Consider the following 20,261-nt stretch of genomic DNA (forward strand, 5'->3'; position numbering starts at 1 on the left):
CCTCAGAGGGGCTAGCAACTTGAGACCTCCCAAAAGTGCACCAACACTGGCTTGATACTTTAACTTTGTCTTGGAAAAGCTTACCCTGCCTCCTTTTGAACCAGCTTCTGCTGCAGTGCTAAAATTTCTCTCCTGGAAGACGGCCTTCCTTCTGGCCATCACTTTAAGCAGAAGAGTCTCTGAGCTGCAAGCACTCATGGCTGTGGAACCCTTAATCATCTTCCATGCAGACCGGGTATCCCTCAGAAATAACCCTTCCTTCATGCCCAAGGTGGTGTCCAGCGTGGCTCACAACCAATCCATTCATTTGCCCACCTTCTTTCCTAATCCCCAGAACAAAGGGGAAAGGATTCTTCACTCTCTAGATATGCACAGACAGCTCAGATACTATCTAGACAGGATTAAATCCTTCAGAAAGTCTGATCAATTGGTGGTTAGCTTTGCTACAGGGGCAGAAGGCAAAGCTATCTCCAAGCAAACCATATCCCAGTGGATAGCACACTGCAACAATTTCTACTACAAACAGCATGGTAAGCCTCCCCCCAAAGGGGTCAGGACACACTCTACCAGAGCAGCCTCTACCTCTGCAGTTTTCCTCAGAGGAGTCCCCACAAGGGACATCCTGGAGGCTGCCACCTGGAAATCTGTTCACACTTTGACCAAGCATCACCACCTGCCACTCTTCTCCAAATCCAGGGCAGGGTTTGCCTCTGCAGTCTTGCAGAGCATCTTAGCCAGCCCGTGGCTTTCTTGACTGCCTCCACCCATTTCCTCAGCTTTAGGAATCTACCCAAATTTGATGACTGCAACAGTGAAACACAAAGAACATAGTACAGTTGTGTACACTTACCGTAAATTCGATGTTTATGTGTATTCACTGTTGCAGTCCTGGTTTCCCTCCCCCCATCCCCCTTTTTTCTTTTTGTCTTTTTGTTACCATTCTTCCTTGTTGTTCTCCTTCCCTTGCAAGGGGCCTATTGGTATTTATTTTCCACTGGTGGGGTTCTTCCACCAGAACCTGGCCTCCTACTTTGGGGGCTCCTGACAGGTTAGGGCAAGAAAAACTGATGTAATGGCGTTGGCTGCCTTACTTTATACCACTGACGACATGACATCAGTCCTCAAGTGACAGCAACCAATGCAGAAATACTAAGTCTCTGGTATTCGGGCCGGCCGAGGGTTACCCTGGCAGGGATAACCCAAATGTGATGACTGCAACAGTGAATACACTCAAACATCGACATTTATGGTAAGTGTACACAACTGTACTTTGCTTGTTGCCCTCAGTGTCAGCCAAAGATGCCCTGCTGACAGGTTTTATTTTTCTTGTTGTGCTTGACCCTCCACCAGTGGAAACCTATGAAAGCATGAATACATATAACACCAATGTCTGCCCACATGCATACGAGTCTATAACACCCTGTGGCATGCATCTGTAATACATTTACAGACATGCCTTATGTGGATTGTTGCAGCTGCAGATCAGAGATACATGGAAGAACAGATGTGCAGGTGGGCCTTGTTCAGTCCTCCCCTTCAAACATGTGTTGGAGTGGAGCTGTACTTTATTGTAATAGACATTGCTAACATGATTTTTCCCCACTAATCACATGGATCGTTGGTGCCAGCCCAACTTCTGCCTTCAAGCCACACTGTAGTATTAGGGCCTTATCACCCTGGCTAGGTTTACCTCAGTGAACTGTTTCATTGTTGGTGGATCTACGTGTTGCCATGTCATGTGCCTTTCCCATTGCATGAAGTATCATACTAGTAGTAATATTTCATTGTACCTGTTATAGAGACTTATTGTGACTGCCAACAGCATTGACTTCCTGCACTAGTCCCAACCAAGTTTGGTCTCAGGCACTTTTGCCCAGGAAGAGCATGCCATTTGTACAGTGGGCCTGTAGTGACATTTCATTCTCTTCACTAACAACACTTTAAGATGTTGCCTCCCTCCATTTGCCATGCCAGTACCTGTGCACTTATGGGCAAACTCATGTGAGCCAGTGGGTATATATGTTACTTGTAGGCTGCATCCAACAGTGGCCACAACCGTCCTCCTTTTATGCACATAGCTGTCAGCTGCAGATATTGTTATGCACTGCCCTCATTTATGTATAGGTTATCAGATGCAGTTATTGTTAATGCACAGACTCCCTCAGCCCCTTTTAAGTATTGTAACCATGGATTCTTGATTATCAGCTGCAGTTAGTGCTATGTGTAGCCCCCCTCCCCAGTTTGTGTACTCTGACCATGCTTCAACAAATGACCCTGGAATCATGCACCCTGTTTAGCATAGCCTTCCCATGGTTTCCTATGCTCATGGTTTGAACTGTGCTGAACCCCCCAGTCACAAGCAATCAGAATACTATCAAGTCATTGTCATGGGATCCCAGTCACACATGCATACTGTTACTGACATCCACCACAGGGTTTGCTGTTGTTGCTTACGTACTTTGCCAGACAGGACTCCTGCCTTAACTCTGGCAAGCTGCACATCTGCAGAGGCTTTACTGAAATTCCTGTGTTTACAAATTGTGTGGCTATAAGCATTGCTGCACAAAATGTTACCCCTGCATTATATTATGCTAACTAGAGTCACTGAAATTGGTAGTTATGCTATGCTAATTAAACCACTTAGTTCCATTGTCTCTGAATCACTACCAGCGCACAACATGCTATCCATGCATGGCAGTGCTAATCATGCTTGTCTAGCAAATATGTAGCATGTAACCTATGTGTACTCCTGTAGTGCCACTGTGCAGTGATGCAGTCATGTTATAATGCCACAGTGCAGCAGCAGATTGTGTGAAACAATGTGCACAGTGATACCAGTTTGCTCCTCAAGTGGACTTGATTATGTGGCCATGGGTACTTCAGGCCATGGGGAATGGAAAGTAAAAAGCAGAAGGGTTTTTTGGCTTGTTAACCTTATACATTTTATTATAAACATTCATATTCCTGGTTTCCTGAATAACAGAGCACTGTTACCCCGCAATGAAAGTTCCTCAGCTTGAACCACTACTGTTTCAGTATCACACTTTGTGTCCCATTTTTGCTGGCATATTCAGACTCCTGGTAGAATACGCTACATTTCCATCGCCAAGACTGAAAGTCCTCTAAATAGATGCATTGTTTTTCAGTAACTATTCAACCTTACTCTGCCTGAGTTTAAGGATATAATTGTCTAATGATTTTCTGTGTACGTGATGCATGTGTATGTCATCCCAATCACAGGTGACCCACAAGGTTCTACTACAAAAATCTGTGCAGCTGAAACCAGCTCTTTGCGAAATAAAGTTAGGCTGCATTCTTCTGTACATTCAGATAGTTTCTTTCCTTTGTTGTGTTAACTTGTTCATTCTGTTTGAGCAGTCTTTGGCCCAGTGGTAGCTGCTGTGACATACAGCACATTTAGATCTCCTCTTATAGTTATCTAGTGGATTCGTACTACATAGTGATGGTATCACAGAGATCTGTTGTCCATCCAACTTGCTGCTTTCTTTTCTGCTTTTTAAAATATGTTTTCTCCTGACTTGTTTTACTGCCTACTGCAGTGCCTGATGCCTTTTCTCTGAAAGTACACTTTACAGCTATCTTAACTGAGTCAAAAGTAAATGCAATACAAGCTGTTAATGCTGATTGTCTAGCTTTTACATCTAACCATGCAGTACTTCATGGCTGAAAAACAAGCACTTCATCTGGGAGAACCATATTCTGCATATGACATTTTGATTAAAATCAGTTATGTAATTTGCAATAGAAACTTCACTGTCTCTGATAATTGATCAGAATTAAAGTACCACAGTTTTTAATTTCTCAAGAAGATAGTATACTCTGGTTATTAAAGTGGGTGTGTCTTTTTCTGTGTTCAAATCCTCTGTGGCAACACTACTGCAAGGGCATGCTTTCATTTTTCCAGCTCAGTTACCCAAGTCTAATCTTAATTTCATTTTTCCAGCTTTAGTGAGACTTGTTTTCATTAGAAACCATCTTGTGCCACCAATAAAGAAGATGAGCATGCTAGTTGAATTTTCAAGGCAGATGGACTTCACTGATTTGCACATCCGAACTACACAGACAACAATATAGGCATATACGTAGACACTGTATGCATTAAAGTTTGCTGCTGCAGAAGTGCACAGTTGTTAATGTAAAGGCAGATACTGCTGAAGATTTGTCATACTGTCAGGAAGCTGTTCAAACATCCCAAACAGTGAAGTAACTGCAGACTTAGTAGTGGACATTTGAGTCAGCTCCAATAGCAAACAAGGGTAAAGCCATATTACCCAAGTGACAGGAATTTGAGTAGTGGCACACATACATCCTGGAGCTGGCATAGGAGGAGAGGAGTGATGCAACTTAGCCAGCTCGCTTCTCCTTGAAGAAGAGTATGGGTGCTCATGCCCAGACCACACATTCCTGTGAATAAATCCCCATGTGGAACCTGCACCTCATATAGGAGCACTAGCTTCAAGGAGGGCAGATCAGTCCTGAGGCATTGTCATATGAGGAAATGGATAATGTGCTCTTACTGATGCCCATTGTATGCCACTCTGTGGGCATGCTACCAGGCATTATGCACAGGGGTAAGAGGACCACAAGAGGAAAAACAATGACCTTCCATTGACAGCTTCCTTAATGATTTTCCCCCCACAGTTGGCTTTCACCCTGGCAATGAAGAATGAGTGGGCCAGTAGACTGAGAGAGATCTGATGGCTGGCTGGGGGGGGGGGGGGTGTGTGAAAAAGCAGTGACCAGTTAAATATCAGCCTTTTCTGTTCCTGAAATCATCTGCATTTGGTCAACTGCTCTGCATATGCAGATTTTTTGAACCCTAAAAGTTTCATAGCTTTTAAAAAGGAACTGTGGGTTTGACTGTTTTATTCCAGGCCATTTGTGTGAGGCATGGCTATTTTTAGATAGAGACAAACCATTGTTGTTTCTTTGTTAAAATTTTTCAAATTTGCCACTAAAGTGGTACTACTGAAAAGATTGTTAAACAAGAAAAAATAATATTAGTTAAATGTGTTTTAACATCATATGTCTGTTCTTCGTGCACACAACTTAATAGAGGTAATGTACCAGTATTCAGTTTTTAGCAGTTTCCTTAATAAATATTAAGATTTACATCCTGTTCTCATAGATTCATTGGTAAGTACTAAGCTAGTTGCCCTTGCAGGACATTTTAAGTCTAGCCAGTTTCCCTTTTTGCGTTTGAAGTAACCAGTCTAATCTCTTTACTTCTGAAAGCATGTACTGTTGTTTTAACCACAGATTAAACTAAAGTTCTACTTCTATATGGGATGTTCTGTCGATAGCAGATTTTGGCATAAATGCATATATACACATATTTGCATTTAATTTACACTAAGTGTTCTGTTAAGTGCATTCAGGCACAACACAGATATGCTGATGTTTCCTGATGTACAGTCCAATATAGTCACAGTTGTCCTGTTTCTTCACTGGCTTAGTTTTATTTTTAGATGAGCAGGTGTTGTTTTTAAGGTGGTAAAAAACAGAAACCAAAATATGACTGTTATTTATTATTTCTTTTTTTGGCCCTTTGCCTGACAAGCAAGCCTGCCCAACACCCACTGCCCATTTTTCCCCTTCCTGCATGGCATCAAACTTCACCCAGTCGGAGGTTTCAGTTATTTATTTATTAATTGTTTGACATTTGTTAACCGGGTTAGTCTGATTGGGCAGATGCTCTTTTTCAGTGGAGAGTCAGACCAGAGGAGAAAAGCTGCAATAGACTGTTAATACCACAATAATTAAACAGTTTAACGTTAGAGGTAAACAGTTTTGTCCAATACATAGTTAGAAAAAGAATTACACTAAACTTAGTACAAATAAGTAAAATGAGAGATATGTCACACATAATCAAGCTATAAATCCAGTTTCCATGGGATAATGCTGTTTTGTAACCGTGTCTTACATCCAGGCAGTAGAAGTGAGATCCTTGTGCTGTTAGGCAGTCGTCTGTTATTTAGATGGTTTAATATCCAGCTAACCCTCACCACATTGATTGGTTGCTTGCTTGCAGTTTGCTGCTCCTCCATTGCAGCTGCATGCCACTTTCTGCCCCTTCGCTGTGCCCTGCTCTCAGCTAGTGCACTGCTTGCTGCCAGACATCTGTTGGCCTGGAGCTGTAGTTGTTTTACACTACTTCTCCTATTCTTTGTTCAGTACGTGCACCACTGGAAGAATCATAATTGAAACACAGGTGGCTGTTAGAAGTATCTAAATGAGATGTGTGATCTTCCAAAGCATTCTTGCCTTAAGGTCTACATATCTTTGAAATAAGAGTAATTATGTTAGTGGTGGGGGGACTGAAAGTAAGGGAGCCTACCACTCCCTGCTTCTGAGTTTTTTTGGTAAATACTAGTATTACAGATGTGTAATATTGTGTAATGTTATTAGTCAATGTTGTGAGTTTGTTCAACAGTTTGCTGATGTATCAAATAAAAACTTAAAAAAAAAAAACAGTATGTGGATATATAAAGATGGCGTTAAGTTTCTGGGTGTAAATCATGCTTAATTGCGTTTCTAAGGATTGCATACATTTTTAAGTAAATGCACGTCCTGCAGTGTGCGACTACTTACATAGCCTCTGCATTCTGCTGTTATATCATATTGATGGTGTCACATAAGGCAATAATGTAATTAGGCTGTAATCTACTGCATGTAAATGACATTTATAACAAAATGAGATGAGCTTGCTTGACAAGCTCATCTGAGGACACTGACTGACATTGTATATACTGAATCTCAGTAGAATTAGATTTTTATGTTCTAGAAGTTAAATAAATAATTACAGTTTTATTCATTTTGTACTTGCAGAAAAAGTCAATGGTGCTTATTTGTTTAGCAGAAATGTTTTTGAAGTTAACATGTACTTTACTTTCTACCACTTTTTAGCCCATTCAGGGTGAGAGTACTTCCTACCCACGATGCTACAAAAGTACGGGTCAGTGGACCAGGCATTACAACGGCAGGACTGCAGGCTAGCTTACCTGTGGAGTTTACCATCGATGCCAGAGATGCTGGTGAAGGCCACTTATCTGTTCAAATTACAGTAAGTGTTCACCATCACAACCAGAAGCAGTGTTTTTATTTTATAGTCTTGTTCGTGTGATGTAGAGCCACACATGTCAACATAAAGCTAGTGTTTACATCCCACAAAGTTTAGTTAATCACCATGCATATTTCAGTTCATATTGAAGAGCTTCATATAAGATGTTTGCAAATATATATAGTTAAAAGGGAGGGAACTGAACTGTATATATTTGCAAACGTCTTATATGAAGAGCTTCATATAAGATGTTTGCAAATGTATATAGTTAAATTTCCTCCCTTTTAATTGTGGGGACAAGCCTTTTACTGCCTGTAGCTTGGTATTGTATGTGATATCTTGTGGATATGGTTATTTTCAAATGATATGCTCCTTTTAAGCTGCAGTTCTTATTACTGACAATAATTTATTGTTGGCTTTCATCCTTCTTCACCACTAACCTCTTGATTATCCTTCCTGGCTCCTAAGGCAATACCCTGTTAAGCCTGTTTATTGTAGGAGGTCCCTTTCTCTTTAAGAGGAAAGACCCTGAGGCCATTTTGACCTGCATTAAAATATGTCCCCCATATTATGGCCATTTGTGTCGATTCTTGCCTTAGTGCTTCAGTTCTTTATTAATTATAATCCACAGTTTCTCCTCTGGTTGAAAAAAAATATGAATTCCCTGTATACAATACTAAAGGAACTAAAAACATTTTCACTGCTTATACCTTCCATGTCCATCACCACACTGAGGTGAGAACTGTGTTACATACAGGGTCCATCATATTGTGAGAAGGTATGCTTACTTACTACGATTACCCACACATGGACATCAGTGGGATGAGATACACGCCCTTCTTTTCTGCAGACATTGCTGCTGATGTTCTTCGTCTTCCATTGCTGCAGTCCTGACTATTGGGTATAGTCCGCGTCCCAGTCGGCCCGAATACCAGAGTATAAGGCTGACGTCGGTCATGGCGCCTTAGACTGACGTCAGTACGTCAGGGTACTAATGCGCATGACCGACGCCATTTCCTCTGTCTTTTTTGCCGCATGGTCCGATGCAGAAGCAATTTTGCGAGTGCAGGTTGGCGTTCTGAGATTTTCCGAAACCGGAGTTTCAGACCGAAACAGAGTTGGCTAAGTAACCCCGTTAGTAAACAGTTGTGTTTTTTCTTGCCTCAGTATTTAACCGGATGTCAGAAAAAGTGAATAACTGTATTTCTTGTGGGAAGCAGATACCGCATAGGGATTATCATACATTGTGTATACCTTGTTTAGGGCCTGAGCACGACGTTGTTGGTTGCCGCTCTTGTGCTAGATTTAACAAGCGCACTATTAAGAGGAGGCTAGATTGTGCTAGGTTAGTGTTTGGGAAGCGTTGCAATTATAATATGCCGTCGGATGTTCCGACGCCCGCTTCAACCAAGAAGCGCAAGGACAAAACAGTGAAGCCTAGGGGAGGAACCGCAGTCCCGGACGCCGGTTCTTTAGAAGGCTCAGGGAGCCAGAGGTTTTGCCAGGAGTCTCTATGGAGTCTCAGGCAGATACTTTACTGTTACAGGATGTGCCCTCTCAGGAGGTAGGCCAGGCTGAGGGGCTTCTCAGGTAACTGTTCTTCCCTCTCTTCCCAAGGTAGTTAGGGCCTCTCCTTCTGTTGCCAAAGCTTCTTTTAGAGGTAGGCCAAGTTCAGCTTCTGTGGGGCTTCTCCTAGCATTTCGGGCTCTGTGCCTAAGAAACATATGCTTAAAATGGCAGAAGATTTGATTAGTCTGATTAGAGGTTCTATGCCCCGCCTGATAAGAGGCCTAGGGTGGAACAGGAGTTTGATAGTTTTGAACAGTGTTCACAGGCTTCAGAGTCTTCTGTGGAAGACTTACAAGAGTTTCCTACTTATTCTGATTCTGATGTGGATGATTCCACTCCTACAGCTTCTCCTCCTGAGGATTTTTCATTTTCAGAGACTCTTCACTCCATGAGGGAGCACTTTAAATGGGAAGGCCAGGATTACTCTGATTCCAGGAAAAGGCTTAGGGAATTCTTGTTTTACCTCAGCATAGGCCCTTAGCTATTCCTCCTGTGTTGAATGTGGTGGAGGATGTTTTGCAGAGGCTTCCTGAACCCTGACTCCTTGCCTCCTGCTCCTGTTAAGCCTGATAGGTATTATAGGGTGCCCGAAGCTCATAAGTATTTGTTTAAGAGTCCTAGGGCGGACCCAGAAACTGTTTCTCAGGGGCCTAAAGGTGTTAAAGCTTCTGTGGTTAAAAATCCTGTACCCTCTGATAAGGAGGCAAGGGCTTTGGATAGGTGGGGTAAGAAAGTATATACTTCTTCCACTCTAGCCATGAGGGCTTGAATTGTCAGTTTCATATGCTAAAATATCAGAATTATCTCCTTTCACAATTGAAATCTAAGGTGGATGCTTTGGCGGAAGGTATTGAGTGTAAAGAATTGCTGGATTTGGTTCATGTGTCTGAACAAGTGGGTAAGCATTCTTTGCAGTGTGGTTTTGATGCTGTTCAGGCCTCCTCGAGGGTGGCTGCTACTAGTTCTGTTCTTCGCAGACATGCCTGGTTGAAGGATCAGAATTTAGCTGAGCATGTTAAGACCAGGATTTTGGATGCTCCTTTACAGTCTGATGTGTTGTTTGGACCGCCTGTGGAAGCAGTTTTAAAGAAAATGGAGGACAAAGCTAAGTCTATGCAGACTGTTAAAGATTTTTTGCAGGTGCAGCCTCCGAAGTTTAGTAGAAATTGGCCTGCTAAGGGGTGGACATATCCTGCTTATGGTTCCCAGTCTAGGGGTAGGTCTAGACGTGGTAGGGGCAGGGCTCAAGGTTCTTTAGGCCTAGATCAGGGAGTTCACCTGCTCAGACTTCTGGTGAGGGCAAGGGTCAGTCCTTTCGTAAGCAGACCCAATGACCTGCCTTTTCAGCTGCCAGTGGATTCTCGTCTGGCAGCTCCTTTGGGAGGAAGACTGTCTCTTTTCAAAGAAAATTGGGATTTCATCACTCAAGACAGATGGGTGCTGGATATCATTCATCACGGTTACAGATTTTATTTCCACACAATGCCCCCTTCAAAGGCATGCCAGATGTTCCTCCTCCACAAAGAAAAGAGGCTCACAAGCAAGTTTCTCAGTTACTCCAGATAGGGGCCATTCAGCCAGTCCCTGTATCAGAAAGGGGCTTCGGATTTTATTCTCGCCTGTTCCTAGTACCAAAGAAGGGGAACACGTGGAGACCAATTTTGGATTTATCTATCCTCAACACTTATCTGGACATTCCCAAGTTCAAGATGTTGACGTTACAACAACTGTTACCTCTGCTGGGCAAAGATCACTGGATGGTAACTTTAGATCTCAAGGAAGCTTACCTTCATGTGCCTATAAGGCTAGGTTGCAGAAAGTATCTGCGGTTTGGAACTGGAGATTTTCATTATCAGTTCTCTGCATTGCCCTTTGGCTTATCTACTGCCCAGAGTATTCACAAAGGTTCTGGCTCCAGTGATAGCTTACTTCAGGCTTCAAGGCATTCAAATCTATCCTTACTTGGACGACTGCCTGATTCTGGCTCAAGAAAAGGAAGACCTTCTACAGCATCTGGAATATGTCATAGCAGTGCTAAGATGCCTGGGGTATTCTGTGAACGAAATAAAGTCCAGTCTAGTACCCTCTCAAGATATGTGCTTTCTGGGTGTGAGACTGAATACAGCAGCCCAGATGGCCTTTTAACCCCGGACAAACAAAAGAGTCTGTCACTTTACTTCCATCAACTATCTCATCAGTCCGTGCTGACTGCAAGGACAGTCCTTCAAGCATTAGGGTTCATGGCATCTTGTATTCTGGTGCTTCCCAATGCCAAACTGCATATGAGGAAGCTGCAATGGTATCTCAAAAATGTATGGACACAGCACTGCCAGGATTTGGACACTGTCATTCAAATAATACCTTGCCTTCAAAAGGAATTCTTGTGGTGGGCTCAGGAATGTCACCTAAACAAGGGACTCTCTGTGACCCGCCAGAGGCGAGTCAGATTTTAACGACAGATGCCTCGGACACTGCTTGGGAGCTCATCTAAATGGAAAGTGGATACAAGACAAGTGGCCTGCCAGACTACAGCATCTACATATCAACATGAAGGAGATGTTAGCAGTCCAGTTTGCATTGATGGCTTTCAAGGAGTTACTTCTTCCAGGGCAGGTGTTGATTCTAACAGACAACACAACTGTCATGTGGTACATCAACAAGCAAGGGGAACACATTCTTATCCTCTATGCAGGCAAGCAATGATTTTATGGGAGACTGCGTTAAGCCTGCAACTAACTCTTCAGGCAAGGTTTCTGCCAGGAGCACAGAACTCCCTAGCAGATGTGTTAAGCAGACAAATCATGGATCCCCACGAGTGGAAACTGGATCTTCATGTATTTCAGAAATTGACAGTGTCATGGGGAACTCCAGACATAGATCTGTTCGCTTCTCCACTAAACCACCAGCTGCCAAAGTATTGCACAAAGGGGTTTCATCACACAGCTTGGAAAGTGGATGCTCTGTCTTTCAGTTGGAAAAACCTTCATGTCTATGCCTTTCCACCTCTGCCTCTTCTTCCAAAGGTATTATTAAAGGTCAGACAAGACAGGCCAAGGATGATTTTGATAGCTCCAGATTGGCCTCGCAACACTGGTATCCACTACTACGGAGTCTGGTAAGGAAGCCTCCATGGCCTTTACCTCTGATTCCTCATCTGTTATCTCAGCAAGATGGTCATCTGCTCAATGTCAAGCTTCACTCTCTTCATCTAACAGCCTGGCATATTCTCTCTTGAAGCACAGCAGGTCTCAACTTCCTCAGCAAGTTTTAAATGTGATTATGGAAGCTAGAAGACCTAGTACAAGGAAGGTGTACGCAGACAAATGGAAGAGATTTTATTTTGGAGTTCAGCAAAGAATTTGGAGATTTCTGAGCCTAATTTGAGTGTGGCTCTTCAATATCTTACTGAGTTATTGGACAAAGGTTTGTCCTTCTCTTCCATTAAGATTCATGCTGCAGCAATTTCAGCTCATTATGATTGTGACCCACCTTTGTTTTCGCATCCTTTGTTCAAGCAGTTTCTTAGAGGGGCAAAGAATATAAGACCCCCACGTAGAGCTCCTACTCCTGCTTGGGATCTCAATTTTGTGTTGGAAAAACTTACTCTACAACCTTTTGAGCCTCGGCTACTGCTGAGTTGAAATACTTGTCATGGAAGACTGCTTTTCTGTTGGCCATTACTTCTGCAAGAAGGGTGTCTGAGTTGCAGGCCCTTATGGCAGTTGAGCCTTTTTTGATTTTCCATAAGGATAGGGTATCATTACGTACTAATCCTTCCTTTATGCCTAAGGTGGTTTCTAGTGTGGCTTTAAACCAAACTATTCATTTGCCTACTTTTTATGCAGATCCCCAAAATAAAGGGGAAAAGATTTTGCACACTTTAGATGTACACAGGCAATTGAGATATTATTTAAGCAGGACTAAGGATTTTAGGCAGTCTCATCAGTTGTTTGTTTCTTTTGCCTTGAGTTCACAGGGCAAGCCTGTGTCAAAACAAACTATTTGCCGGTGGATTGGCTTTTGCATTGCATTTTGTTATTCCCATCATGGCAAGGAGATTCCAGCTGGGATTAGGCCTCATTCCACTAGGGCTACTGCCACTTCAACAGCATTTCTAAGGGGGGTGGCAACTAAGGATATTTTGGAAGCAGCTACTTGGAGTTCAGTGCATACTTTCTCTAAGCATTATCATCTTCCTATCTACTCTAAGTCTAGGGCTGGTTTTGCCACTGCTGTTTTGCAAGGCATGTTATCAGCTCCTACTTCCTTATAATTTGCCAGCCTCCCTTTCCTCTGCTTTGGGATTCTACCCAATAGTCAGGACTGCAGCAATGGAAGACGAAGAACATAGTACAGTTTTGTACCTACCATAAATGTAGATGTTCGAGGATTCCATTGCTGCAGTCCAATTTACCCTCCCTCCTTCCCTCTGTGTTTAGGGGTGGTTGTGTAGGTGAGTTTACATGCTTATATTTTTGTATATATTGTTGTATATATTGTACATGTTTTTGGTGCAGGTTTTTTGGGACTTGTCTTTTTGGGTCTTCTGACATCTGGGGCAAGAAAAGACTGAGGAAATGGCGTCGGTCATGCGCATTAGTACCCTGACGTACTGACGTCAGTCTAAGGCGCCATGACCGACGTCAGCCTTATACTCTGGTATTCGGGCCGACTGGGACGCGGACTATACCCAATAGTCAGGACTGCAGCAATGGAATCCTCGAACATCTACATTTATGGTAGGTACAAAACTGTACTTTTTTCTGCAGCCACTACTTTAGGATCCCCCCAACACACACACACACACACACACACACACACACACACACACACACACACACACACACACAAAGAATTAGCAGTCTTGTCACTGTTATGAGATTCTTAATCTTCATACTGCAGGGGTGGGGTTTAAGAACAGTAGATGATAAACTTAAATTCACTGCAGTAAATGACTTGTGATGCCTGACACTTGCAGTCTATTCCTAGTGCCCTTGCCCTCTATACCTAGTGCATGAGCAGTAGGGCCCTAACATCTTGACTTCATGACAGGTTACATGAGTAAATGCAGTAGTTAGATGTGCAGTAGCAGTGATGTGTATTTTTATTTGAAGTATTCTTATAGTCTGCATTTCTACTAGCCACTGTTGACACTTTTGTATTCTGCTTTGCTAAATCCTTCTAAAGTCTGATGCTGATTTACCTACAGAGGGTTTAATTCAGTGAGTGTGCATGAGTTATGAGGTTGAATGCTGGCAGGGACAGGGAAATGGCTGCTCTATTCTGTGCATTCATCAGAGTGCAGTGGGCATTTACTCATTTTTTTTCTTCTGTCATTGTCATGCTGGGCATAGTACTAAGACAGAAATGGCCACAATAAAGGGGACATATTTTCATGCAGTATAGTCAGTGGAACTTGGAGAGGATTGCATTTTTAGTGGACTTGAATTGTATATTAAGTAGTATTGCCGTGTCTTTAGATGTGGTAGTCTGGATCTGTATTGTACAGTTTTTAGGTAAGCTTCATTTCTGGAGGATCCCACTTAGTATCTCAAATAACTGCACTGTGCGAATAAACTGGACATGATGTCAATAAACCAGTCACTCTTTTCTGTGATGCTTCACAATTTGGTCTGGGCACAGTTATCCTTCAGGAAGGCAGACCAGTAGCCCATGCATCTAGAACACTTACCCAAACTGAAATGCAGTATGCTCAAATAGAGAAAGAATTGTTGGAAATAGTATTTGCATGTTCAGCGTTTCTTGATTATATCTGTGTTCGAGCTATTCAGATTGAAACTGCTCACCGACCTCTAGTTATTATTCTAAAGAAGCCTATACATTCAGCTCCAGCGAGATTACAAAGAATGATGCTCAAATTGCAAAAGTACAACTTCAAAATGGTCTGTACAAAAGGCAAACTACTTTACCTGGCTGATACCTTATCCAAATCGCCCAGAAATACAATGGAGCAGTTAGACGCTGGTAATTTCTCTACCACTAGACTAGATGAGCTGAAAGATCATACAAAGACTGATCCAATTTTGCAAAAGCTCAACCACTAAATTAATGTTGGATGGCCATCAAAGCAATCTAGTGTACCACCTGAAGTGCAAACCTACTTTCCTTACAGAGATGAGATGTTGATGGAAGATGGCATTATATTCAAAGGTCCTAAAATTGTTGTTCCTGTTCCTTATAACATGAGTTTTGCATCGTGGTCACCCAGGTTCCGCATCTACTAAGTGACAGGCGAGAGAACTAGTTTTTTGGCTTTCATTACTGAAAGACATTGATAAAGTACTTTCCTCTTGTTCAGTATGCAGTAGTACTAAATTGCATCTGCAAAGAGAACCACTTCAGCTAAGTCAAGTTCCTGAACTACCTTGGTCAACAGTAACCACTGATATCTTCGAGTGAGTGGGACGATCAACATTACTTGGTTTTGGTAGACTCTTATTCGAACTGGTTTAGATTGAATTTACTAGCTAATCTCACATCCACTACTGTTATTACTAAGTTGAAACGTCATTTATTAGTCCATGTTAGTCCACACAAAGTTATTTCTGACAGTGGTACTCAATTTCCTATCAGTTATTTCAGAAATTTACAAGAGAATGGGACTTTGTACATATTACTAGCAGTCCTGAATATCCACAGTCAAATGGAGTAGCTGAAAGTGCAGTGCAGAGTGCAAAGCAATTACTTGAAAGGTCAAAGCATGACAATACCGATGTCTTTTTGAATTTACTTAATCTCAGAGAGGCTCGCCTGGTCAGAGATTTCTGTCTAGGCAAACCAGAACAACACTACCTGTTACTTCCAGTTTATTGAAGCCTAAAGCTAAGAACAGCAGAACCATCAAAGTCCAGTTATTCAAGAAGCATTCTGTCAAGAAGTCCAGTTATGATAAATCGAGCAGATTTCTTTGTCCGTTAAAAGAAGGAGAGACAGTGAGGATACAGACGGCAAAAGGTTTCTACAGGATTGGTCAAGTTACAGGTATATGTACTGAGCCAAGATCCTACTTTGTAGAATCTGAGGGTGTGAAGTACAGGCAAAATCGCAGATATCATCTTCCTGTACCAGAGTTGTTATCACAGCATTGTTCCTGTGATACAGGCTCTAGATCTCAGAGGAAGTCAGATATTGTTCCCATCACAGAATGTGTCTCAACCTCTACTTCCATTCCTGAGGATGTTTCAGATATTCCCAAGGTTGAACCTTCAGCAGAGACAGTTCCATTTGCTAAATCTCATTCTCAGTTTTATGTCACACAGTTTGGTTGTATTTCCAAGCCCAGTGTGAAATACACAGCAACATGGACATAACTGTACATATGTTCTTAGTTTTGTATAAGTGCATGACAAGGAACTATTGTATTATCTGCATGCCAAATGAGATTCATGGTGTTGCATGATCTATTTCTCAAAGAGGGAGGATGTAGAGCAGAGTGTGTGCTGTTTCTTTAAGAAGCATGTCAAGGGGTGTGAACATGCATATATAAATAGCAGGCACTTGCTATACTCAGTGCCATTTTGAGAGAGAGAGAGAGCATGCATGATTACAGTAGCTAGTTTGTGTATAAATTACCCAAGTTAAAGTCAGTAAACTTCTATAGTGATGTGTTAGTATATAATAAAGCTGCGTGAACAAAACCCACAAAGATTCTTTTATTGTATCATGAGTAGGAGAGCGGCAGTAACAAAAAAAGACATCAACAGACGTAGTAATGTGTATCCAGCATTTGTGCATATAGGTTGATTGCTTTATGTTTGGTTTATGAAGAAAAATGTGGTTCTAGTAAAATCTAGGTTTAATCAAGCAAGAATTGTAAGGGCTGTTTTACCTGTGGGTTGATTATGTTGTTTTATTTGTTTTAAGAATATAAGCTTGTGATGTCAGAAAATGAACAGTATTTTTTTTATCATCATGCATTGCATGGTGACATGAATATACATTCAATTATAAAAGAGAAAAATACTTAACAATATTTTTTTTTTCTTATACGTATTAAACAAATATGATTGTCTTAATTATTCAGTTTAACTTACATAGATTGCTCATGTCTTGCCTTCTTTTAAATATCACTCCTCCTGAATATTATTCTGTATGAATTGTTCCCACAGATTCCATTTATTTCTATGTAATTAACTCATTTCCTTTTCTAAAGGCTCCACCTCCGTTTATTTTGTCTCATTTACAACATTCAACAATTCTGTTACAGTGGCTTTTGCTTTTGATTTCCATTTACTAGTAATTGCTTTATTGGCAGCCAACAGCATTAGACTTAGTAGGGCCTTAAAGTACCCAAGCAGTTCAGTTTCAATATCCCAGCTAAAAATAATCATTTCCTTAAATAAAGTAATTTGCTCCCCCAATATTTTTGACAAAGTACTCTTCAGGGAATTTATAAAATCTGTCAGTTCGTAACTTTTCCAAAAAATATGTTCCCAGTTACCCTCTGATGTGAGAGTGTTCAATCTCGCCTTGGTTCTTACACATCGGTTCGGAGCCGATCCTCGGCTCCGTGTCGGCCGCCTGCAAGCTCTGCATCGAGAAGAAGCTCGAGATCACCTAATACCCACAATCCCCCTCTGCCTTTACCTCAGATCTAGTTTGCCGCTGCAGCGTTCGCATCACTGGGTCGAGCTCGAGCACCTCAGATAAGATTTAGAATTTTATTCTTGCTTTTTCTTTGGTACTTTAGTATTAGAAACTGTTTAATAATAGTTTGTGTGAGTGTGGTAAGGTATAGGGAAATCTCGGTTCCGTTTAAGTTATAAAACTTAGTCAGAGTTTTCTTCAGGGCCTACCTCCACTCTTTGGATTTGACAACTGGATTGACTCATTACTGGATTTGACTGTTTTTCTGGATTTGACTATATTTATACTTGCTTTGACATGTCTGAAAAGACCAAATCAGGTTTCAAGCGTTGCCAGTGTGGGCAAAAAATGTCAGTAACTGACAACCATGTTTCCTGTGTCTACTGTCTTGGCCCTCTCCACCTGCAAGAAGACTGTTCTATTTGTCATTCTTTCAGTGGGAGGGTCATGACAGATAGGCGCAGGAAATTAATGGACAGGGGTTTATTAAAACCTTCCTTTCAGGAGGCTCTGGATGCTTCTGACCAGGCATCCAAGTCCTCGAAGGAATCGAAGACGTCGGAGCCCAAGTCATCGGCTCCGAGCTCTTCCACTAAAGTTAGATCACCGGTTCCACAGACTTCGGGGCCGAGTGTTCAACTGGTGTCAGTTTCCGAGCCTCGAGTCTTGGAACCGGTGATGGAGCTCCCCCCTTCGACACTGTTGAGGTCGGCTCCGTCTTCGGTTCCTTCGACCCGTTCTTCTAAGCTCTCCGATATCGATGTGGACCGTGTGGTGCAGAAGTTATTGGAACATTCGGCCCTATCCAAGCTTATTTCGGTTTCCACCCAGTTGGTGTCGAAACTTGAAGGCCTCCCATTGTCTCCATCCGTTCCTCCTCCGAGACCTGTCCAGTCTTTGGAGCCGGAAGAGGTTGATCTACTGGTTGTGGAGCCCTCGGGTCCAGAACCGTCCTGTTCTCGGTCTGTTCCTTTTACCTCGACTCCGTCGGATCCGGTACCGGAGTCTCGGAGCTGACGATCTGTCCTTGGTTCCGGGGCGAGTCGAACCGACGTTCGGTTCCGACTCTTCCCTCGGGCCTCGGCGGATCGATTCGGCTCCGTCCTCGGGTCGATGCCTTCGGTGCCTGTCTCGGGGATTCTTCCCATTTCTTGAACCGGGAGATTCTTGACTCGGGACCCGGGGGCCTTCGATCTTATGAGGAAGGTGTTGTCTACCCAGACAACCACATCAGTAGAAGCATCCTCTCCTCCCCTTAAAGGACCGTTATCTTCCTCTGCACCAACGGCCACATCCAAGCGTCGAGCACCGGTGTCTCAGCCACCCCTGGAGGGTGCCCCTCTTCCTCGGAGGCTTCTTGGATGTTCCCCCCGAAGAGGTCCCTAGGAAAAGATTGTGTAAGAGGAGACACTTAGATTCTCCACAGGAATCTTTAACATCCGATACTGACTTGGATGAGTCAGAAGGGTCCCCAAAGTCACCTACGGAAGATGTCTCCTTTTCTGACATCTTGGAGATCCTTAAGCAGAGAGGTGATTGGCAGTCCCTCCCCCCTTCTGAGGATGAGTCAGTCCTGCTGAAGGCATTTGGTGCTCGCCCTTCCTCCTCCTGGGTCACTCCGCCCTTCGATGAGTTAATGGAGTTGATTGCTCGAAGGGCGTGGGAGACACCTGACACGGTGGAACCAGTCCCTAGGAAGCCTAATAAGTACATCACTGCACCCCAGGACAAGGCTTACCTTACTAAAGGAGTCCCAGTAGACGCCTAACAGAGATTCTAGGACTATGGACAGATACGGGAAGCGCATTTTTAGTTCAGCGGCTTTTTCTATGCGTTCCCTGAACTATTTGACTCATTTTACACGCTTACAGAGGGATCTAATCAAAGAGTTGGGAGATACCCTCCAGGGTACTACAGATGCTGCTGTTTCAGAGAAAGTTTCGGCACATCTAAATACCCTTACCTCCATTGTTAACTCATCCATGAGGCTGATATCATACGCAGCCGAAGGATCGAGTAGGGCAGCGGCTTCAGCGATTGCTCTTCGTAGGCAATCCTGGATGCGCTTATGTTCGTTTGCGGAAGCCTTCAAGTCTTCCTTTACTAACGCCCCATTTGATGGTGCCACACTTTTTGGCCCTAAAGTAAAGGAGACCCTTACCCGGTGTGAACAGGAGGGAAAGACTCTGTCTGCTGTCGGAGTCCGTTTTTCCACCCCTTCCAGACCGTACCCCAAAGGGCAACGTGGTGGGAAAATGTGGTTTCGAAAACCCCAAGGATCTTTCCCAAGCACACAGGGTGATGCCCCCTCTAGAGGCAGAGGAGGGGGCAGAGGTGGAAGACGCCGCCCGGGCGGCAGAGGGGGTCCGCAAAACCAAGGTGACAGGGATACCCCCCCTGGTAAACCTTTTCAGCACTCCTGAGAGGAGGCCCGACTGTCCTGCTCTGGAGGCAGTCGGGGGTTGCTTAGCTTTATACCCTCAGGCCTGGCAAAACATTACTACAGACAACTGGGTAAAAAGCGTTGTTACCAGAGGTTACAAAATACCATTCCTATCCACCCCCACCCCAAAGAGAAAACTCCCAGATGTACCACCCCATCTGCGAGACCCAGCAGCTATAGAAATTTCAAAGCTGCTAGAAAAAAGAGTCATCCAACCAGTCCCAGCGGACCAAATAGGATTCGGGACTTACTCAAGGTTCTTTTTAGTTCCAAAGAAGACAGGGGACTGGAGGCCGATTCTGGACCTAAGCAACCTCAACACTCAAGAAGGAAAAGTTCCGAATGGTCACGCTTCAATCGATCCTTCCATTCTTACAGAAGGACGACTGGATGTGCTCAATAGATCTGAAGGACGCATACTACCACATCAAAATGGCCAGGGCGTCCAGGGATCATTTGCGCTTCCGGCTGGGAGCCAGTCACTATCAGTTTCGGGCCCTGCCCTTTGGTCTGACCTCAGCCCCCAGGGTTTTCACCAAATGCATGGCAGTGGTAGCGTCT

General features: G+C 43.2%; 1 protein-coding gene across 3 annotated transcripts in view; it reads left to right on the forward strand.

Annotated features, from left to right (window-relative positions):
• FLNB (filamin B) overlaps positions 1-20,261 on the forward strand; it is a 4,683,119-nt gene that overhangs the window by 3,632,149 nt on the left and 1,030,709 nt on the right. For all 3 annotated transcript variants that reach the window (XM_044078790.1, XM_044078788.1, XM_044078789.1), the window contains exon 28: positions 6,928-7,084. In XM_044078790.1, coding sequence (XP_043934725.1) covers positions 6,928-7,084 — 157 coding nt within the window. The remainder of the gene's footprint in view (positions 1-6,927; positions 7,085-20,261) is intronic.

Source organism: Protopterus annectens, chromosome 7.part1 (genome assembly GCF_019279795.1).
Source record: "Protopterus annectens isolate FY-2018-M chromosome 7.part1, PAN1.0, whole genome shotgun sequence".
NCBI lineage: Eukaryota > Metazoa > Chordata > Ceratodontiformes > Protopteridae > Protopterus > Protopterus annectens.